The sequence below is a fragment of the Pipistrellus kuhlii genome, unplaced genomic scaffold (genome assembly GCF_014108245.1).
Source record: "Pipistrellus kuhlii isolate mPipKuh1 unplaced genomic scaffold, mPipKuh1.p scaffold_m20_p_7, whole genome shotgun sequence".
NCBI lineage: Eukaryota > Metazoa > Chordata > Mammalia > Chiroptera > Vespertilionidae > Pipistrellus > Pipistrellus kuhlii.
In genome coordinates this window covers 40,654,579-40,678,102 of record NW_023425573.1, presented here as the reverse complement: position 1 = coordinate 40,678,102, position 23,524 = coordinate 40,654,579, and the positions used below count along the sequence as shown (strand labels likewise).

The window sequence follows — 23,524 nt, the reverse complement described above, 5'->3', positions numbered from 1 at the left end:
TTTTTTTTTTAAAGAGTAAAACTGATGTCCAGATAGACTTAGTGGCTCAGCTGGTTGAGCATTGTTCTGTGCCCCAAGGGGTTGCTGGATTGATTCCCAGTCAGGGCAAATACCTTAGTTTATGATTTGATCCCCATCCAGGGAGCATACAGAAGGCAACCAATAGATGTTTCTTTCTTACATTGATGTTTCTCTCTCTCCCTAAACATGTCCTCAGGTGATTTAAGGGGGGTGGGGGAGGAGTAATACTGCAATAAATAAATATATCACCTTTAAAGTTTCTACAAAGAGTAACCATTAATTCAGAGCCATCATTAAAAATAAAATTCAGAAGAATAAGTCTCTGGTATACTTGCTTTCAGGATAATTTCTTGCTCCTTTCTCCTGGTGCCCCAAACTAACTCAAACAATTTAGTCACTTTCGACCTTAGATATAGGTTTTAACCAATAAGCAAGATAATTAAAGGTCCAATCAGAAAAATATGGGGGAAACAAGTGATGTGACAAGATATGGTGAAGCAATAAATGAACTAAAGATAATTATGAAAAGTAATTTGTTTTAAAAATATATTATAGGCCTTGCCAGATAGCTCAGTTAGAGCATTGTCCAGATATGCCAAGGTTGAGGGCTTGATCCCTGGTCAGGGCACATATAAGAGACATACGTAATACTTTCAACAAGAAAGAATTTTTTTAAAAAATAACTAACCCTTAAAATCTCATAAAATTATATTGTTATTATAAAGTTGTCAAGAAAAAAAAATAACTAACCCAATGAGTGCATAAGTGGAACAACAAATCTTTCCTCCCCTCCTTCTCTCTGAAGACTCAATTTTAAAAATTTAAACATAACTGTTTGTATTTCTAGTTAAGAAACAATGGTTTTTAAAGCTAGGACTAAAATCACATCATCTAATACTTCTGCAACATTCTAAAGAGGGCTTTTAAAATATATTATGCCATTAAATTGTCTGAATCTGCCAGATAGATATTGTCGTTTGCATTTTACAGATAAGAGAAGCTAGGTTGAAAAAAGATTTAAAAACTACTCTAGTACTAGTGAAGCTGGGACAATCATACCCATTCTTTCGACTCTTTCAACTTGAACACCTCATCCCACTAACAACCCAACACTAAACACACGCTCAGACTCCTCTCTGTGACTATGCCAAGCTCACAAGAAGAAAAAACGGTAAGAAAAAATATTGACTACTGTGTGGCAATCCGTACAGCAACCTGATCAGAGGCCACTTGGGTCAAACGCAACTCGGAAAACTCTGCACAAAGCCAAGTTACCTTCCAGATTCTCCCATCTCTCCACAATCCAAAGTGGAAGCAACTCAATGATTCCAAATACCAGCGTCAAGTCTCCAGCTCTGTCCCTATCAGGAACCTTGGAGAAGGCATTTAACCAAAGCAGGGCCTTGGGGCTATTCATGAGAGAAAGGTACCACCTGCGAGCTGGTTTCGTGTATTCCCAGTGGAGTATTACAAGAGAAATAGCGATGCCCTTCGCACATGACAGCACCCTCCGCACTCCGCAGGGCTGAACGAATAAAAACGTGGTCTCTGGGGTCGGCCGGCGTGGGCTCAGCCTCTGCCCTGGATCTTCGCGCTCAAAAAACATCCAACCAACCGCCTAGAAGGCCCCGGGTTCCCAGCTGAACCCCGTGCCCCGGGCCTGAAAACATGCTGGGTGGAAAAAGAAAATCCACCGCAGCGACCTGACCCCGACTTGCCCGCAAACACTTCCTCCAACGCCCTGCAACTTTTTAGAAGGATCCACGCGAAAGCTGGTAACGGTAGGTTAAAAGGAAAGGCTACTCCTGATCCCCAACAACAGACACCATGGGCCCTTCCCTCATAGCACAGTTTTTAGTCTTTACTCAAGAGACATCACCTTTCCTCTGGTGCTGTGTGTCCCCAAACCGGAAAAAATAAAAAAATAAAAAAAAATGCCGGTGAGCACAGCGTGCAAGGCGGAATGCAAGCACTACATGTCCCAGAGGACATCACGGCCAAGTCGGACGAATAGACGACGCTTACGCGTTTGGAGGAATTATGGGAATTGTAGTTCCTCTTTGAAAGAGACTCTGGCAGCACATCCTAAAATATGATGAAGTGTTGCAGGCCATTTAGGTCACTGTTTCTCAGCTATCTGTGGTTTTGTCTCGGTCACGGAAGACTGACATATTTATAATATAAAATAAAAATTAATGTTTAGAAAAATAAAATTTGAAAACGTAAGCATGGAAAAGACACGTGTGGAATTTTGTTTCTTACTACTGCATAGGGATGAAACTGAGAATGACCTGTGACAATGCCCTTTAATCAAAGAACACCAAGAATACACCTACAGAATCCAGCAAAGTTATCATTCAGAATTGAAGGGCAGATAAAGAGCTTCACAGATAAGAAAAAGTTAAAGGAGTTCATCACCACCAAACCAGTTATTATATGAAATGCTGAAAGGTATTTTTTAAAGAAGAGGAAGAAGATCAAGTGAATTAAAAAATATGAGGAACAGAATAAACTGGTGAATATAATAGAATCAGGGGCAAAGAAAGGGAGTGGATTGATAATTATCAAGGGGTGTGGGAGTTGCAGGAAGAGACTGGATTAAAATCGTACACCTATGGATGAGGACAGTGGGTGGGGAGGGAGCTATGAGGGGGGAAAAGGAGAAATAATTGTAATAATCTGAGCAATAAAGATTAAAAAAATAAAAATAAATTAAAAAGAATACTCCTACAGTTAAACAAATATGACTGGTTACCATGAAGCAGAACACACCCCAGGGGATGTTAAATTAAGGTGTTAAGAGAAACTTATTCTAGTTTTTAGACTTGTATTAAGTGATTTGGGGGAGACCTAAGAGGAGCCTTTCTCTACATTTGATGCTGTGAGGAAGCAAGGGTAAATATTTTTTATTGTGGGTTTTTAAAAAATATATATTTTATTGATTTTTTAAAATATATTTTATTGATTTTTGTACAGAGAGGAAGGGAGAGAGAGAGAGAGTTAAAAACATCAATGAGAGTCATCGATCAACCACCTCTTGCACACCCCCTACTGGGGATATGCCCGCAACCAAGGTACATGCTCTTGACTGGAATCGAACCCAGGACCCTTCAGTCCCCAAGCCGATGCTCTATCCATTGAACCAAACCGGTTTCGGCATATTTTATTGATTTTTTACAGAGAGGAAGGGAGAGGGAGAGAGAGTTGGAAACATCAATCAGCTGCCTCCTGCACAACCCCTACTGGGGATGTGCCCGCATCCAAGGTACATGCCCTTGACCAGAATCCAATCTGGGACCCTTAGGTCCGCAGGCCAATGCTCTATCCGCTGAGCCAAACCAATTAGGGCTATTGTGTTTCTTATTTTTGTTTCTTTTTAAACAAAGGATCCATTTTAAATATATTTTTATTGATTTCAGAGAGGAAGGGAGAGGGAGAGAGAGAGATAAAAACATCAATGATGAGAGAAAATCATTGATCAACTGCCTCCTTAACTTTTGGGGATCGAACCCAAAACCCGGGCATGTGCCCTTGACCGGAATCAAACCTGGAACCCTTCAGTGCACAGGCCGATGCTCCATCCACTGAGCCAAACCAGGGCTGATTTTTATTTTTTAATCCTCACCCGAGGCTATTTTCCCCATTGATTTTTAGAAAGATTTAATCATTTTGCTTTCTCCCACCAATGGATTTCTTGTAACCCTCTTACCTCACCTCCTTTGATTCTAATATATAAAACTAGATTGGGGTGTGAAGAGAGCAGAGCACCTGAAGAATGGCTCCTCTCTGTATAACACATCCAACAGCAACTTGGGCTTACTACTCACCGGTGGCAGGATGCTATGACCTTCCTGTGACATTACACCCTATACATAAACAAACAAACAAACAAACTAGAAGCCTGGTGCATGAATTTGTGCATGGGGGGCTGGCAGGGGGAAGGGACCATGGGCAGTTGGCTGGCTGGCCCTGCCCCTGATGGGATGGGGTGGGGCGATTGGGGGCAGGGCTGGCTGGGCAGAGGGGCCATGAGTGGTTGGATGGCTGCCCCTGCCCCCACCCCCAATCAGGGTGTTGGGTGCCAATCAGGGACAGAGCCAGCTGGATGGAGAGCTGATTGGGGCCCAGATCAGGCTAGTTGGCTGCCACAGTGTATGTCATAGCCACCAGTCATTCTGGTTGTTCCGCCATTGCGGTTGCTGGGCTTTTATAAATATAAACTGCAAAATTCTCTGAAGCATATTCTAAATTTGTTGAGATTTTGCTCCCCAGCATTTGTTGTCAGTTTGGCTCAAATGAACTCATAAGAATTCTCTAGTTGTAGATGTTTCTTACATTGACAATATATGTGTATTTCTCTTGGAATATGGTATATGTAGAACAAGAATAGTAATGTTTCCTTTGTATACTTCAACATGCTAATTATGGTATGATGATCTGTAACATTTCTTCAAAAATGTTTCTGACTGAATGGATGAGAAAGAGGAAGAATACATTAATGTAAGAGTAATGTCATTTACACATTACCTCTACCATTAAGTAGAAGTCTAAGAAACTAATCTATATATCATACCTAAATAAAAATATATTCTGATTAAAGCTGAATAAACAATAATCAAACAAACTAATATTGAAGAAAATCCATTTTAATAGTGCTTAATATAAATCAGATTTTTTAAGGTCTTGCAGAATTGCCCTCCTCATTGCAAAGTGTAAATCATACAACCATTTAACTGTACAAAGAGGAGTATGCTGTTTCTCCCTTGCAATAAAGGCAATCAATAGCTTAAGAAATTGTCCTGTTTTACAAGACCCTTACATGTACCACATGTCTAACTACTGTTGATAATTAATTCATAGCCCATAAATGTGTAAAATTTAAATAACTTAAGTTCTTCATTTTTATTGTTTATGACTTACATTCTTTGTACACAATAATAAAACCTAAGTTTCCTTAGCTAGTTCCTTTAAAACTTGCCCACATCCCCACAAGGACTGTCCCAGCACCCTTCCTCCCAAATAGTAGTGGGCATTTATTTCTAAGATAATCTAGGGACTCTTACTTCTTAAAATAATAACAGTATATGCCCTACTTCCCCTACAGAGCATGTATTTGGAGTCAAAGACTAGTTATGGTATTTAGAAACTGTGTTTAAAAGGAGCCACTTAATCTCCCTGTGCCTAAATTTCTTTATCTGCAAAACAATAATAATAACCTATACCACGGGGTATTGTGAAAATATAAAAAAAACAGCATCAATGACTTTGTAATTTTCCTTTTTCCTCAAATAGCACTAAAAACAAAACAAAACAAAAAAACCTTGTGTTATAGCATTAACTAGAAGCAGAACTGGAAGCTTCTTTCTTTAAAAAAATCCTCATCTATGTTTTTTATTTTTTAAGTATACTTCCATTGATTCAGAGAGGAAGAGATAGAAACATCAATGATGAGAATCATTGATCCATGGGCTGCCTCCAGCATGCTCCCAACTGGGAATCAAGCCTGCAACCGGGGACCCTTCAGTCCGCAATCATCAGCTCTGTCCACTGAGCCAAACCAGCTAGGGCTTTCTTCCTTTTCAGAGAGAGAAACATGGATGCGAGAGATACACAAAACATCCATGGGTTGCGCCCCAACTGGGGATCCAACCCACCATTTAGGTATGTGTCCTGACCTGGAATAGAACCCGCTACCTTTTTGGCGTAGGTAGGGACAACGCTCCAAGATAACCAGACTGGCTGGGAGCATCTCAAAGGTAGGCCTTTCTTTTTAATAAAGAAGAACAAATAAGTGTTTTCTCAATGAAGCACTTCACCTCGCGAATTAGAAGGCCTCCTTACCGTTACAAACAGTCCCCATCAACTAGACTGCCTATCCACGAGGTATTTCACAAGCCCCAATATCCCAGAACTCAAGGCAGGCCGGGGTGACCCAATCCCGGGAACGCCAGGACCTCCGGTCGCCCGGCGCGTGACGCACTTCCGGCGCGCCGCTTCCCCTCCACACCGGGACTGGGCGGTGGGGGAGGGAGGCGGGTAGTGGGCTTTAGCGCCTTTTCTGGCGGCGGTAGATTTGAAGCGCTCGGAAGGACCGGGCCTGGGAGGAGGAAGAGGAGACCGTGCGGGTGCAGGTGAGTGGCCTAGAGCCCGTGCTGATTGCGCGGCGGCGGCGGCGGCGGCGTCCTTTGCAGCCGACCCGGGGCCCGAGAGCGGGAAGGGCCCGGGGAGAGGGGCGGAGCCGGCCCCACAGGCCCTGCCGACTTAACCGTCTTCCCTGGGAGGTCTCGGGGCTGCCGGGTTCCGGAGGGGGGACCCCCGCGGGCCGTGGCGCCGGCTCTGCAGGCGCTGGACCTGGAGCGGGCTTCCCGCCGCGTCACCCGGGCCCGGGACGCGGCCCTCCCCCTGCAGCCTCCGCCCTCTCCTCGCGGCGCACGCCTCCCTCCCTGACGCATTTTGCCGCACAAGCTGTAATATGGCGGCCGCGACGGCGGCCTGAAGTCCGGGGAGCCGGGCTGGTTTTTTGATGCTTCCGAATTGTAAGACTAAACACGAATGTGGGTAGGTTAGAAGCGTTGGCGGGGCCGGGGGGGCGGGGGGGGGGCGCTGTAACCGGACATCCTGTCAGGTTAAAAGTTGGAGAGGAGCGGGCGGGGAGCCAGGATCACAGGGGTTCAGAGTAGGTGGAAGACGGCCTTTCCTCCTGCGACCTTTTTTCCCACCTCGTAGAGACAGCGTCTGTCGCGACCAGTTAGGTGGCCCAGGCCACTTGGTTAAGCATTCTCCGAGCACTGACATCCGGGCTCTTCCGCTCTCATCCCGGAGCTGTCTCCAAGTTCTCCCCCGGCCCGTGGGCAACGCAGGCCTTTTTGGAAGAGAATCCCTGTAGGGGGAAGGTGACGGCTTCTGAGCTCCATATGCCTTTGCGGGGGGGAAGTGTGTGTGTGTTTGGCTCCTCTTAAAGGAGCTAAATCCAGGTCTGCGGGAACGGAGAATTCCCAGTCGTTTGGAAAATGTTTATAAAACGCACCATTTTGTGCAACAATTTCTTCTCCTAACAGCACTTTCTGTGCAGGACCAAGTTTTTGCAATAATCACACATACTTCCGAGGAATGATTAAATGTTTTTGGAAATTTGGGGGTACGTTAACTTTCATTAGCTTAAACCAGAGAGGGAGACTATGTGTATGTATGTATTTTCATTTGGCAAAGAATGGCCAGTAATTTACCGGTCCTGAAGGATGGTTGGAGGGGAGTGGTGGACATTTTTATAACATGTCTTAAAGAGTTCACTTTACATTGTTTAATGTTTTCTTTATGATTCAGTATTATTGGTGCACTGGGATCGTCGGGGTCTTTTTTGTAGGATTCTGTGCTTTTTTATTTTTTGAATTGTGTTTGCTTTTTACGTGTTGTGGGGGTTTGTTTTTTTTTTTGGTAGTTGCAGGCTGTTGTCAGGGTCGCCTTCCTCTGTTGTCAGGAGTGTACAAGTTTGCAGACTTCATAGGTTAGAAAATACTGATTTGTTTCTGGCTCAGCCATTTTTTCTTTCTTTCTTAATTTTAGAGAGAAAGGAAGGGAGAGACAGAAACATTAGTTTGTTCCACTTGTTTGTGCGTTCATTGGTTGATTCTTGTATGTGCCCTGACGGGGAAGTGAAGCCACTAGGCTATCCTGAGGACACTCAACCGACTGAGCTTTCCAGCTAGGGCCGACTAAACCATCTTTCTGAACCTCGGTTTCTTCATCTATAAAACGATATTTTTTTATTTTAGACTATCATGAAGCTGGACTTCAAAAATAAATATTCAGGTTTGTTAAAATTCTGTGTAAAATTGGCTTTGAGTATGAACTTGGTAGTTCTTGTACCAGTGAAGTGAAGAGCATACATTGCATTTCTCGGGACTGATTAAAGGCCTTAGTTTTTGGTGTTTTCAATTGTGATCTTGCACTCACTATCCATGGCCTCGAAGTAAGGTCTTTGTCCTTTTGTATATTTTAAATTAGATTTTTCTGTCAGGCAGTGTTCATTCTTTAATTAAAGGGAAATTGGTAGCCATTCATAATAGTGAACTATTATGGCTACCAATGAACTAGTTCTGTTAGCTATCAGGACTCCCTCTGCAATTCTTTCAATGTTGCTATTTTAAAGAAATACGTGTTGAGGTTTTTCCTTATTATTTTACTAATAGGGTATTTCAAAAGAATTATAATGTATTATCTGTTTTTAGTATTCTGATGTACTAAGATGTTTTACTTGATTATTGACTCAAATGATTGAAGAGTTTGTTGCATATCCTGCTACTATGTCACATGGCATTTACCTCTCACCCCTGGGCTTTAATTTTAGTACCAAGTTTCAGTTCTCATTTGATTTACATGTCAATGGTTTTGCCATTGTTTAATGCATATTTGGTCCTAGTAAGAACTCAATGTGTTTTATTTCTGCAGGGCAAATCTTGCATCTTGAAATTTGCTACAAGCAAGTATAATGAATACTCAATAAAACTGTTGTACTTTTAGTGCAGACAAGAAATCTGCTCTTTTAGTTTGAGTGGTGGCTTAAAATAAGCAGCAATCTTCTGAAATAGAATTAAATCATACTTATAACGGTAGATATCAATTTTTTATATTAAATTTTTTTTAACTTGGGCTATTTATTTTTTAACATATTTTTTAATTGATTTCAGAGAAGAAGGGAGATGTAAAGAGAGAAACATCAATGATGAGAGAATCATTAATTGGCTGCCTCTTGCATGCCCCCTACTGGGGATCGAGCCCGAACCCCGGGCATGTGCCCTTTACTGGAATGGAACCAGAACCCTTCAGTCTGCAGGCCAATGCAGAAATATATGTTCAAAACTAAACAAAAAACAACAACAGTAAAGGCCAATGCTTTATCCACTGAGCCAAACCAGTTAGGGTTAATTGTTTTTTAAGAGAAAGCAGAAGTGGGGGAGGTAGGGACAGAGAGAAACATTGATGTGAGAGAAATACATCAATTGGTTGCTTCCTGCACATGTCTGACCAGGACCAGGGATCGAGCCTACAACTGAGGTACGCGCCCTTGACCAGAATCGAACCTGGCACCCTTCAGTTGTGGGCTGACATTCTCACTACTGAGAAAAACTGACTAGAGCCAAGGCACTGGTTTTTAATAGAAGAGTCCAGCCCTGACTGTTTTGGCTCAGTGGATAGAGCATTAGCCTTCGGACTGAGGGGTTCCAGGTTCGATTCTGGTCAAGGGCATATACCTTGGTTGTGGGTACATCCCCAGTGGGGTATGTGCAGGAGGCAGCTGATTGATGTTTCTAACTCTATCCTTCTCCCTTCCTTTCTGTGGAAAGTTAGTAAAATATATTTAAAAAAAAAAGGCTAGTTCTAGTTATCCCTTGATTAACTATTATAGTATTCTTTTTATTTGATATTGTAGTGCTAGGCCAGTCATTGCTTTGAATATATTTAGGTTCTCAGTTCAAGGACTTTACAGAGCAGTTTACGATAAAATAAGTAAGATTCAACTGAAGGGTCACTTAAGCTTTTAAGAGTCAGGGTGAAACTCCCAGAGTGTACTCTGGCTATGCAGAATATTTAAGGGCACTTGGAATTAACCAAGGGACTCAGAAAGGGCAAAAACCTGCTGATCATCTTGATATTAACAGTTTAAAAAGATTTACTATCTATTTTTTTAAGATTCAGTAATATACTGATTCCCTTACACTGTGTGAATAATTCTTTGAATATAATGAAGTCACTGTATTTTTATTGCCTAATTATAAATACCTTGTCCTTTACCATATATTTTAATAATTAGTTGCCCATATGCTTCTTCCCCTCCCACCCCCATCCTTTATGTTACTTTTGGGTGAATATGGAAATTATTTTACGAATGAACTTATAAGATTTAAATTTTTATATATGACTTGTTACCTCTGATATTTTTATGAAATATGCATATTTGTTGGTAGAACTTTATAATCCTAGCACTTATATTTTAAAATATTATAACATGTCTATTCACATACAAAAGTAATTCATACTTTTGATAAACATTTAAATCAACATGTTATTCTCTCTACTTAGAAAAAAGTAGAAGTATATATGAAAAATATTAAAAGTTACAGCTTGCTCCATCGGTGTGACTTGGTAGTTGACTGTTGACCCATGAACCAGGAGGTCACAGCTTGATTCCCAGTCAGGGCACATGCCTGGGTTGTGGGGTCAATCCTTGGTGTGGGGCATGCAGGAGACAGTTGATCAATGATTCTACCTCATCATTGATGTGTCTATCTCTCCCTCTTCCTCTCTGAAATCAATGAACATACATATATTAAAAATAAAGATGAAATTACTATAAAAAATAAGATAGCTAAAAGCCAGAATTTTATAGTTTGTCTGATTTTTTTTGTAATCTTATTAACTTTATTATCCTATTTTAAAGTATTTTTATTGAATAAGGTAGATGAAATTAAATATCAAGTTCAGATTTCTGAAGGGGTAGGGCAGGTGAGGTGAGTGCATGAGGTCAAGTACATAATAAATGGTAACAGCTTCCAATAGTGGAAACTAGGTCAAACTGAAGCTTATATCTCATCTAATGAGGGGGACTTGTGATTGCTATACAGGAATGAGGCTAGGAATGATTATTTTTTATATTGATTTTATAGAAATAGCTGTAACTCATTTAAATTAAATTTGCAGCAAATAGAACATCTATGGACTGCTTAACTAAACGATTTCATTATTCACCATTCTTAGGAAATTCATCTATTTTACTGAAAATTGCATAGGCTTGATTTTTCCCTGAATTATTTTCTCTTTACTTTTTCTTGAGAAAAAAAAGAAAAGAAAAATTGACCAGATGTTTGTCTTGTGTTTGGTTTTGTATATTATTTGAGTAGTATCAGGAGTTCATAGAAGAAATAAGGTCCTATTTCTGACTAGATAAAATCTAGTTTAAATAATGTTAGGGATATAGTGTTGTCATCTATTGTGTCACCATTGTTCTTCATTAGCTTTAAATATTGGAACATTTATGTTCTCAAGATTTGTGTAGTGCTTTTAATGATAATTTGCTATCTTGCGTCTTTCTTGAATTAAGGCATATTTATCATTTTTTAATCTATATCTATGAAAAGTATCCTTATGTGGCATAACCTAAATATAATAGCCCTCCTATATGTGTACATTCTATATATTCTTCGGAGGTTATATATATTGTACATTTTCTTTTTTATTATTCACTTTTTCTTTATAATAGCAATTGTGTTTATTAAAAGTAGAAAAGAAGCACAGTGAGACAAAAATCTGTCTCCAGTCTTACAATCAAACAAGTGATTTTCAATTTTTTTCATCTCATGACACACATAAACTTATTACTAAAATTCTTTGGCACACCAAACATGATTTTTGCCTATCTGAAAAAAAAATATTGTTATAATTTTTATTTATTTACACTAGGTGGCTGTTGTATTGGATGTTGTCATTTTTTTATTTGACAATCCAAGAGAAAAGGAAGTTAGTTTCTGTGACTAAATAGTCAGGTCTTGCATGTTTTATTTATTTATTTATTTTTAAAATATATTTTATTGATTTTGTACAGAGAGGAAGGGAGAGATAGAGAGTTAGAAACATTGATCACCTGCCTCCTGCACACCCCCTACTGGGGATATGCCCGCAACCAAGGTACATGCTCTTGACCGGAATCGAACCCGGGACCTTTCAGTCCCCAAGCCAACGCTCTATCCATTGAGCCAAACCGCTCTTGGCTTGCTCTTGCATGTTTTAAACATTTTTTGCAATACCCAGTGTACCTCTTGTTGCACACTAGTTGAAAATTGCTGAAACAGTAATGATTATTTCCTTCCCATCATTTCCTTTTCTTTTTCTTTTTTTTAAATATATTTTATTGATTTTTTTACAGAGAGGAAGGGAGAGGGATAGAGTTAGAAACATCGATCACCTGCCTCCTGCACACCCCCTACTGGAGATGTGCCCACAACCAAGGTACATGCCTTGACCGGAATCGAATCTAGGACCCTTCAGTCCACAGGCTGACGCTCTATCCACTGAGCCAAACCATTTAGGGTTCATCTTTTTCTTTTTGTAAATCTTTGCCTTGATGGGACAGGAGTAGTGTATGTAATTATAATTACCGTATTTTTCGGACCATAAGACGCACCAGTTTTTAGAGAAGGGAAATGAAGAAAAAAAGATTCTGAAACAAATAGTGTCCTAAAATATTTTATGTGCATTAAAACCCAACATCACAGTCATAAACACATGTAATCAAGCCTGTAAAGTAAACAGCAGCATTTAGAACCATTTTAGAGCCGGGCAAGCACACATACCACACAGAGCCCGGCAAGTAAAAAAACTTTTTTTTTAAAGTATATGTGTAGGCTATATTTGGACCATAAGACGCAGGGACTTTTTCCCCCCACTTCTGGGGGGGGAAAAAGTGCGTCTTATGGTCCGAAAAATACGGTATGTTACATATACTGTTATGTTGATTATTTTTAACAAATTATAAGCACTTTCTAAATTATTAATTTTTATAAGCATTGCTTTAATAATATATTGTGTTTATCCAGAGACTATAGTTTAACCAATTTTCATAAAATTTAATAGTTCTGATTACATGTTACTAAAATGAGCACTAAGATGACCAGCTTTATACATGAAGGCTTTCTAAATTTAGGGTAGTTCCATACAGTAGATTCTTAGTAGTTGAATTTTACTGGTTTATGGTATAAACCAGTTTAAAGCATAAAACCTTAAGAGTTTTGCATTTTGTTTCCAGAAGAGTGGATACTGTATTGGGAATTACTCTTTAAAAATCTCTGTAATCACAGGGCCATTGTGAGTCAGGGTTGTGTGTACCATGTACCAGGAGGTCACCGTTCGGTTCCCTGTCAGTACTCAATCCTTGTGCGGGGCATGCCAATCAATAATTCTCTCATTATTGATGTTTCTGATTTTTTGTGTCTACACTAGCATATTAATGCTATTGTTTTTAAAATATATATTATTGATTTTTTTACAGAGAAGAAGGGAGAGGGAGAGAGATTTAGAAACATCAATGAGAGAGAAACATCGATCAGCTGCCTCCTGCACACCCCTACTGGGGATGTGCCAGCAACCAAGGTACATACCCTTGACCGCAATCAAACCTGGGACCCTTGAGTCTGCAGGCCAACGCTCTATCCACTGAGCCAAACTAGCTAGGGCAATAAATGCTATTGTTCATCATTAGAACATATCATAAGTAAAACTTAATGTGCTTTTACTCAAAATATAAATGAACCATTTATTACTGTTGTTAAATTATCCCCCTTTCTTCCTTGATGATTTATTTTTGTATTGCTTTGTTTTTTTAAAGATTTGCATGTTTTCTTATAAAACCACCATTTTAATCAAAACTCTCCTTTTGTTTTCCAGGGCTGAAAGGATTGGATCATTTTGTCCTTGATTTTTCTCTATTTAAAGGTAATTTGGTTTTTAGTCATACACACTTAATACAGTTTTCTGTTTGGGGTTGCAATCTATATTTGGTTGTTAAAATAGAAATTATCTATGCACATAAAGGCTATTATGCAAAGTGTCCCCTCAGGAGTTCAACAGGGAGAATAGCAGTTCACTTTCTCACTATGATATGTGCTGACCATCAGGGCAGTGCAGGACATAGCGGGTGGCCAGCAGCAGCTGCAGGGTGCTGAGGGAGCAAGGGAAGGAAGAGGCAGGGAGGCAGGGGGAACTGCATGGTGGTGTGATGCCGGTGGCGAGGGAAGGAGAAGGTGGGATCAGGAAACCTGATCCGCCCTGATTGCCAGGCCTAGGGTCCCTCCTAATGCATGAATTTCATACACTGAGCCTTTCGTATTGTATAATGGCTAAGCCTTTTCTTTCTCTTTTTTTATGTTTCTATTGATCTTTAGAGAGAGAGAAAGAGAACCATTAATTGATTGCCTCCTGTATGCACCCTGACAGGGAATCCAACTGAAGACCCTTCTGTGCATGGGAGGATGCTCCAACTGAGCCACATTGTCCAGGGCTAAGCCTTTTCCCCCCGTCTTTTCTGTGTGCCTCAAAAAATGCAATCTATCTCTAAAAGAAAAGAATCTTTATGTTTTATGCCACAGAAGTATCAAAATAAATATCAAACTACATTTCTAGTTTATGCTCCACGAAACATTTTTTACAGACATTTATGAAGAAATCTTTGTCTGAAAACTGTATTTTACTCATAGATTGAAATATTGGAGCCATGGGAATAAAGGTTCAACGTCCACGATGTTTTTTTGACATCGCTATTAATAATCAACCAGGTAAGAAGATTAATGTTCTTATTTAACATTTATAAATGAGTATTTAATATTTTAAATTAGTAAGAAAGTTTAAGCCAACTCCTTTTGTTCTTTTTTTCTTTTTTAAGCTGGAAGAGTTGTCTTTGAATTATTTTCTGATGTGTGTCCCAAAACATGCGAGAACTTTCGTTGTCTTTGTACAGGTTTGTGGATATTTTCAATTTCTCTAACAGTAGTCGTATTTTTTATTTAAACAAATTTTAAAAGATTTCTTTATGCATATTACTTTTTATTCTTAACATGCAGTAATAAATGGTTGAATGAGTGAAAATTCAATAGTTTAAAAAATATATATTATTTATTTTACAGGGTGAAAGCTTTCATAATTAATTATGCTTTAATACTACTTCCTTGATATTCTTTCTATTAAATGGCCTACTAATTTTATTTTTTTATAGGTGAAAAGGGAACAGGGAAATCAACTCAGAAACCATTGCATTATAAGAGCTGTCTCTTTCACAGAGTTGTCAAAGATTTTATGGTTCAGGGTGGTGACTTCAGTGAAGGTAAGACTTTGATTCACAAAAAAATTATATATTCCTTGTTAAATATCATAGATCTCAAATCTTCAATTTTATTTATTTGCCCTATCAATTAGAAGTACTCATAGAAATAAGTTGACAGAAGGAAGCACAGGAAATAATTTCACCTTTGAAGTATATATTAATTTTAGAAATTTGCTTCTTGATAAAAAACAAAATACTGTATTTCTCCATTAGTAACCTATTTGTGTATGTGTTTGATTTCCTCACAGCTGGTAATCCTTACCTACCATATAGTTTCTACCTTTATTTTTTATTATAAAAACATCAAGATTCTATTTTAAAGACACTTTCAAAATGGTCAGTAATTTCTGTTGAAAAACCTACATAATCATCATTAGAATTGACCAGCATGTGTGTGTGGCCCTTATCTTAATAGGTTTTGTCATATTCTTAATATTGTATCGTAAGGGAAAGAAAGTAATTTGGGATCTTGTCAGTATTAACTACATACAATTTGCTATGTACCTTTGAGTAGTATTGAAAGTCATTTAAGCACTAATTTTCTAAGAAGCATTTTGTTTAGGTAGCACCTTCAAAGAGATTACTATTTTGAGAATTCTAAGAATCCATGTTTTTCATCCCTAGGAAATGGACGAGGAGGGGAATCTATTTATGGAGGATTTTTTGAAGGTAAAAATGTTTATTTTTATTTTAAATTGTGTTTTTAATGGTTTCTATTCACTTGATTTTCTCTATTAAATCAATAAGATTATTTACTAGTAAAAAGAGTATACTGTACTGGTATCCATCTACCTCCAACTATTCTGGAGGTAATTTTTGTTGTTAGGTAAATTTTCTTGTGAAAAAATTTTTTTTTCTTTTTCAAAAATATATTTTATTGATTTTTTACAGAGAGGAAGAGAGAGGGATAGAGAGTTAGAAACATCGATGAGAGAGACATCGATCAGCCGCTTCCTGCACACCCACCACTGGGGATGTGCCCACAACTAAGGTACATGCCCCTGACCGGAATCAAACCCGAGACCTTTCAGTCTGCAGGCTGACACTCTATCCACTTAGCCAAACCGGTTTTGGCTCTCGTGAAAAATTTTATAAAATATGCCGTGGCCAGTGTAGCTCAGTTGGTTGGGCGTTGTACCGTGCACCAAAAGGTTGCTAGTTCAATTCCTACTCAGGGCACAAAGCCCAGGTTGCAGGTTCTACCCCCAGTAGGTAGCTTGCAGGAGGCAGCAATTAATGTTCTGCTCTCACATTGATGTGTCTCTTTCTCCCTCTTCTTACCTCTCTAAAAATCAATAAAAAAATATTTTTTTAAAAATCATAGACTTTTTATAGAGATAGAATTTTTGTTTTTGGTATAGGACATACATCATATTATTTGAAGGATTTAAGTGATCTGTAATTAAAAAAAAGCATAATATGCTAATTAGATCGGATAGCCAAATGACCTTCTGGATGTCCTTCCAGAGGAAGCTGCAGTGACAGGGGCCAAGGCAAGAGGCAGTTAGGGGCGGGCAGGCAAGCAGCCAGAGTGGTTAGGGGTGGTGAGGCAGGCAGAGTAGTTAGGGGTGATCAGGTAGGCAGGCAGGCGAGCGGTTAGGAGCCAGCAGTCCCAGATTGTAAGGGATGTCCGAGCCTAATATGCTAGTGCCTACCCCTCATTTGACTATTGGACCATTCATTATGACGTGCACTGACAACCAGGGGGCAGACACTCCTACCTGTAGGTTAGCTTGTTGCTGGGGTCCAGCCAATGAGGACTGGGTGATATAGCTGGACATGCCTTGGAGCCCTTCCGCCATCCCTCCGCAGCCCAGATCTGCACCAGTGGGGTCCCTCAGCCTGGCCTGCAGGAATCAGGCTGAAAATGGCTCTCTGACATCCCCCGAAGGGTCCCAGATTACGAGAGGGTGCAGGCCAGGCCAAGAGACCACATCAGTGTGCGAATTCATGCACTGGGCCTCTACAGTTGAATAAAAGTGGCAAGAGTGGTCATCCTTATCTCATTCTGATCTTAAGGGAAAGCTTTCAGCTTTTTACCATTCAGTATCCCATAGCTGTAGGTTTGTCACAAATGGCCTTTATTATATTTAGGCATATTCTCTCTGTACTCACTTTGTTGAGAGTCTTTACTATAAATGGATATTGAATGATCTTTAACCGTTATTAAAGGTGATTCAGTAGTATTTCCTAGTAACAATATCCAAATTTTGGGTCAATTTTTCTGTGAAAAATTTTTAAATTCTCCGTGATATTCCAAAATTTAGCTATAATGTTTTTCCCAGATTTCAATTTCCTCGCTAGAATTTTTTATTGATGTGCAGATCATTTGATAGACATGAACATGTGAATGGGGAAATATGTCTTGTTATCCATCTTTCACCTTTGGTATTCAGTGAATTTTGTTTCAAATTTCACTTGCTTAGTTTTCATTCTAATGCAAGATTGGAAGGCAAACTGCTCTTTGCACTAAGTGATGCTGTGGCAGAGATTAAGTTAAAGAGTACCTCTTTATGGTCAGAATTACTCAGAAGTAAAATAAATACTATGGCTTTGGCAGCACAGATACTAAATTGGAATGATACAGAGAAGATTATGCACAAGGATAATGCACAAATTTTTTCTTAATATATTTTTATTGATTTTGTACAGAGAGGAAGGGAGAGAGATAGAGAGTTAGAAACATCGATGAGAGAGAGTCATCGATCAGCCGCCTCTTGCACACCCCCTACTGGGGATATGCCCGCAACCAAGGTACATGCCCTTGACCGGAATCGAACCTGGGACCCTTCAGTCCCCAAGCCGAAGCTCTATCCATTGTGCATCGGCAATAATGCACAAATTTGTGAAGCATTCCTTATTTTCAGTTCTTAAAGGGGAACAATATAAAAAAATTCTATCTGGATTCTTTTCTTGTTTTTTAGGAAAGTTTTGTTTTTTTGTTTAAACAAAGAAATTTGCCCTTTCCAAAAAAAAAACCATAAAGGACAAATGTAAGTGGAAAGAAAGGGGATTGATGGAATAATTGGAGTTCTAGCAAGGGATTGAAAATTAGAAATATATTAATATAAAAAGATGTAGAGCCCCAACTGGGTGGCTTGATTGATTGGAGTGTGGTCCCATACACAAAAAGCTTATGGGTTCTAATCCTGATTAAGGCATGTGTCTGCGTTGTTGGTTCCATCTTCGGTCAGGGAGCACAAACATACAGGAGACCACTGATCAATATTTCTGTCTCATCATGTTTCTCTGCACCTTCCTCTCTAAAATCAATAAACATATCCTGTGGTGAGGTTTTAAAAAAAGAACTTTAAAAAGATGGGGAAGGATCTCTCTCTAAAAAGATGGGGAAGGAAATTGCTTAATATTTGATTCTTCTTTTAATCTGACTTTTATCTAAATTTTGCTGGTACTAAGGAGCACATGTCATGGACGTAAGACATGAAGAGGAGTGGGAATAATTTTGGAGGTAATTTTTAAGTAATGTAACTGAAAACTTTGCTTCTCTGTAGATGAGAGTTTTGCTGTTAAACACAACAAAGAATTTCTCTTGTCAATGGCCAACAGAGGGAAGGATACAAATGGTTCTCAGTTTTTCATGTAAGTACTTATGATCTGATAGCTGAAAATATTTCTCATGGTATGTCTTTTTTTGTGTGCCTGCCCTTGATCCCTAATAAATAGAGGAGGGCCCCGTAAGGGGTGGGCATTTTTAAAGAAGGGACAACAAGGAATTGTTGAAGAAGGGAATATTATTGAAAGGGGAGTTGAATTATACTACTAAAGTTTTCAAATGATTGAAAATTTGTCAAGAAGATAGGAGCCAATTTGAGGGGGTGGTGTTTCCACTGGCCATTATAGGACAATTTGACAATCAAAAAGTGTTGGATTATCAAATAAAACAAATCTAGGAGTCCATAGATATAAAAATGAGTAAATAATGGGAAACACAAAGGCTGTTCTTTAGTAGAATATTAACTCATTAATGTAAAAGGAATGATGCAGTAGAAAAGTCACTATATTTACAGTCATCTCAGTAATAATTAAGAAGTTATTTTTAGGTGGTAGATTTAGTGGGCATATATATTTTTTAAAACTATATTTTTTCATTTTAAATAAATAATCATTTCAGGCAAGAAGGAAGAGGGAGTGAAGGAGGAGGGAGGGAGAGAGGAGGGGAAGGAGGGAGGGAAACATCAGTGATGAGAGATAATCATCGATCAGCTCCTGTACGCCCACACTGGGGATTGAGGCCCCAACCAGGGCATGTGCCCTGACCAGGAATCGAACTGTGACCTCCTGGTTTATGGTTAACGCTCAACCACTGAGCCATGCTGGCTCATCTAGAGGGCATGTTTAACAATGAATAGGATATTTCCAGAGTATCTCTCCATAAATTACATAATTACAAAAAGTAAAATAAAATCAGTCCTCATTAAGATTCTGTATATGTGAATTTGCCTACTCATTAAATATGTTTGTAACCCCAAAGCTAATACTGCTGATGTTTTGTAATTCTGACTATAAAAAAATTGTGACCCAGAACTCTTGTTAGTAACGTATTTTTTATCATGTCTTATGGGAACAGATTTGCTCTCCCTTTCAAGAGCCTTAAATTCGCCTGCTCTGAGAATAACTTAAGTCCATCAGCACCATGTGTATTCTAGTGTTTTTCCATTCCATATTTGTAGCTCTTCTTCAACAGTGAAACACTTGGCTTCTATTTATCTTTAAAATTTCTACTCGATGAATCCTTAAAAAAAATGGTTGTCCCGTGCACCAAAAGGTTGCTTGTTTAATATCCAGTCAGGGCACATGCCCTAGTTGAGGAAGCCTATCAATGTTTAGTTCTCTCACATTAATGCTTCTCTTTCTTTCCCTGCCTTTCTCTAAAAATCAATTTTAAAAGTCTTTTTAAAAAAGTTAAACATAAATTCCCATATGACCCAGCAGTTCTGACTCCGAGGTATGTAGCCAAAAGAACTAAAAACGGGGACTCGTGGAAAGAGGTAAAATGAAATGAACACTTAGAGGAAAGATTCAGTGAATATACTTGAAAGATATTATAAACTTAACAGAGATTTTGGTTAGCATAGAAGAATTTTATCTAAAAAAGGAAAAATCAATTATCATACCCAGTGTTAAGGATCTCATAAAATTGGTACTTACTGCTGATACTAAACTATACATTTTTTTTGGAATTCAATGCAGCAGTATACAAAGAAAAAATTAAAAATATGTAAAACAGCCCTAACTGTTTTGGCTCAGTGAATAGAGTGATTCTGGTCAAGGGCATAGTTGCAGGCACATCCCCAGTCGGAGGTGTGCAGGAGGCAGCTGATCAATGTTTCTCTCATCGATGTTTCTAACTCTATTCATCTCCCTTTCTCTCCATTAAAAAAAAAAAAAAAGTGTATAACAACTCAGCCAGAGTTGCTCAGTGGTTGAGCATGGACCATAAACCAGGTCAAGGTTCAATTCCAGTTCAGGACATATATATATATATAATTAACATATATAATTAACACACACATATATATGTGTTAATTATATATAGCACTGTACATTTAAACAATAGATTAATATATAACTATTGATTTTCCTTTTTTAGATAAAATTCTTCTATGCTAACCAAAATCTCTGTTAGGTTCATAACATCTTTCAAGTATATTCACTGAATCTTCCCTCCAAGTATTGAATTCATTTTACCTCTTTCCACGAGTCCCCGTTTTTAGTTCTTTTGGCTACATTCCTCGGAGTCAGAACTGCTGGGTCGTATGGGAATTTACGTTTAACTTTTTTAAAATTGATTTTTAGAGAAAGGCAGGGAAAGAAAGAGAAGCATTGATGTGAGAGAACTAAACATTGATAGGCTTCCTCAACTTGGGCATGTGCCCTGACTGGATATTAAACAAGCCCCACCAGCCAGAGCACTTTTAGCTTTTTGAGAAGCCATCAGAATGTTTTTCACAGTGGTTACATCATTTTATGTTTCTACCAGCCCTGTTATAAGAGTTCCCATTTTTCCATATTTCTCATTAACAACCTTTTTCACCAATCTGAGAATGGCCATGAAAATAACTATGAAATTGCTTTAGGGATTACAAAAAAAAAAAAAAAATCTAGTGAGCAAGTAAATTTGCAAATATGAAATCTATGGAGTGAGGATTAACTATATCTTGATGTATCACATGTGTCAAACACAAGGCCCTCGGGCCAAATCCGTCCCGCCAGGCCTTGCAATGTGGCCCGCACTGCGCTGTCATCACTGCACTCCGCTGCGTTTCTATCACAATGACAGTTTATGACTGTTCAGTAAACCATTCGGCCCGCGATTTAGGCTGGATTTTAGATTTTGGCCCCTTCTCTGATTGAGTTCGACACCCCTAATGTAGATTATGCACGTACACATACCTGCACATTGAATGTAACATAATGCATACAAATTATACACCTAGGTTTTTACATTTCTAAGTGCTTTTAGCAAGTTCAAGTAAGCACAGCTATTTAACAGTGAGGAAACAATGGGTTATTAGTTTTAAAAGTAAGGTGTACTTTTAAAAATAAATGCATATGTTAGAATTTTAGTAGTAGTGTATGTGCTTTAACCAATGGTTAACTTTTTTTCAAATATATTTTTATTGATTTCAGAGAGGAAGGGGGAGGGAGGGAGAGATAGAAACATCAATGATGAGAAAGAATCATTGATCTGCTGCCCTCTACATGCCCCCTACTGGGAATCGAGCCCACTACCTGGGCATGTGCCCTTGACTGGAATCTAACCTGGGCCCTTCAGTCCATAGGCCAATGCTCTATCCACTGAGCCAAACCAGCTAGGATGAACTATTAGTTAACTTAAATGGTATTTCTACTTCCAAAATTCTAATGTCTTTTTTGATAAGATTTTAAAAAAAATAATTAATCTTATATAATGCCCATCTAGTATGTCCTACTAGCTACTCAAGTAGCAGCCTTAACCACAATGCTTTTAAGGCTAATGTGGAAAAAGAAAGGGTTTTAATTTTTTTTTTTTTTTTTTCATTAAAAAAAAAATTTCTTTCTTGGGGTTTTATCCAAAGTTTTAATTAAGATCTCTCTTCAACATGAAATTTACTTTATGACAGGGGTAACAAACTCAAAAAACTACAGATCTTAAGAAATAATATAAGTAAAGACTACTGGGACAAGAAACCGAACTATTAATTCCTGTGTTAAAGAAGGCAGGGATTCTCGGTCTGGCCAACTATTCCCATGTGTCGGGTCCTACATCTTCCCAGTTTTCAGAAGGTCTAAAATCTAGATTTTTATGTAAAAGCATCTAAAATTTTAAACTTTGACAGGTAATTTAACAATTTATGAGCATTATACGTTTCTGTTCAGGTTCAACAGGAAATGTGTGAGAGCCATCAGAATATGATCTATGATTTAACTATTTAAAATATTAAGATTAAAAATATTATTGTTGCCAAAACCGGTTTGGCTCAGTGGATAGAGCGTTGGCCAGGGGACTGAAGGATCCAGGGTTCGATTCCGGTCAGGGGCATGTGCCTTGGTTGCGGGCACGTCCCTGGTAGGGGGTGTGCTGTGATGGTTCTCTCTCATCGATGTTTCTAGCTCTCTGTCCCTCTCTTTTCCTCTCTGTAAAAAAATCAATAAAATATATATTTTTTAAAAATACTATTGTTAAATCATTAACTAGTGGAATGGTTTGACAAATTTTGGTATATCCATATAGTGGAACAATATACAACCATGAATATTCAGTAAGAATCCAATCACATGCAAAAAACATAGATGGATAGAAATAACACCAAAATGTTAACTTTAAATATATGTAATGTTAACTTTAAATACATGTAAGTTGAGAAGGATAACATAGACTAAGAAACTTTAAGGGAATAAATTATTTCCTCTTCATGTACTGCTTAGATTCAGAAGTATCTGGCATGTTTGAAAAACTTTTATTTAGTCCAGCAATGTGTAGGCATTACTTTTATAATCAGAAAAAGTTTTTGAAAATTCATTATGTGTAAAGCATATGGCATTCTATTCTACTTAAGGTTAATGTAATAAGTATTATGTTAAGATGTATGATTTGTTTGTACAACTTTGTTTCCAATGCAGTTATTTTCTTTTCCTTTATAGAGATGCTAACTTTGTTTTTCTCTGACTTTGTTTTTATTCTTCTGTCTGATGATTTTCAAAAGAACAACAAAACCAACTCCTCATTTAGATGGGTAAATATTTTAATTAATTTTAAAACCTACTTTAAATTAATATTAAAATAAGAAGCTTTTATTTAATCACTTTTATGTGACTCTTTAGGCATCATGTTGTTTTTGGGCAAGTGATTTCTGGTCAAGAAGTTGTGAGGGAAATAGAAAATCAGAAAACAGATGCAGCTAGCAAACCATTTGCTGAGGTGCGGATACTCAGTTGTGGAGAGCTAATTCCCAAATCTAAAGGTAAGAACAAGTACATATTTCTGATAATTCTTATGCATACAAAACAGCAGACACTCTAAATGGTTGGCATAAGATTCACATTAAAGTGGATATAAATAATTGAATTTTGTGTTTCAAATATATTTTTGATTTTTAAATGTCATTTTTAAAAAACGTTTTATTTCATACA

The 23,524-nt window shown here is 38.2% G+C and overlaps 2 protein-coding genes and 1 non-coding gene across 9 annotated transcripts in view; 2 read left to right on the top strand and 1 right to left on the bottom strand.

Annotated features, from left to right (window-relative positions):
• Window positions 1–2,016, bottom strand: part of FASTKD1 (FAST kinase domains 1) — a 30,130-nt gene extending 28,114 nt beyond the window's left edge. Inside the window, exon 1 of the mRNA XM_036422432.2 lies at window positions 1,901–2,016. The gene's annotated coding sequence lies outside the window, so the exon portion shown is untranslated. The remainder of the gene's footprint in view (window positions 1–1,900) is intronic.
• Window positions 2,017–3,766: 1,750 nt separating this feature from the next.
• Window positions 3,767–3,895, top strand: LOC118710050. Its single transcript, XR_004985271.1, has one exon. It is a non-coding gene; the product is annotated as a small nucleolar RNA SNORA11 (small nucleolar RNA).
• A 2,121-nt stretch (window positions 3,896–6,016) lies between these two features.
• The window catches only part of PPIG (peptidylprolyl isomerase G), a 38,216-nt gene continuing 20,708 nt past the window's right edge, over window positions 6,017–23,524 (top strand). The window contains exons 1-10 of one of the 7 annotated variants that reach the window (XM_036422435.2): window positions 6,050–6,152; window positions 8,470–8,500; window positions 13,459–13,506; window positions 14,268–14,345; window positions 14,453–14,527; window positions 14,783–14,890; window positions 15,515–15,559; window positions 18,403–18,490; window positions 23,098–23,127; window positions 23,216–23,355. In XM_036422435.2, the coding sequence (XP_036278328.1) occupies window positions 14,285–14,345; window positions 14,453–14,527; window positions 14,783–14,890; window positions 15,515–15,559; window positions 18,403–18,490; window positions 23,098–23,127; window positions 23,216–23,355 (547 nt within the window). In that variant the 5' untranslated portion in view covers window positions 6,050–6,152; window positions 8,470–8,500; window positions 13,459–13,506; window positions 14,268–14,284. Of the gene's footprint in view, window positions 6,153–6,253; window positions 6,580–8,469; window positions 8,501–13,454; window positions 13,507–14,265; window positions 14,346–14,452; window positions 14,528–14,782; window positions 14,891–15,514; window positions 15,560–18,402; window positions 18,491–23,097; window positions 23,128–23,215; window positions 23,356–23,524 lie in introns of those variants that run through there. The other 6 variants (XM_036422437.2, XM_036422434.2, XM_036422438.2 and 3 more) reach the window with 6 other exon arrangements.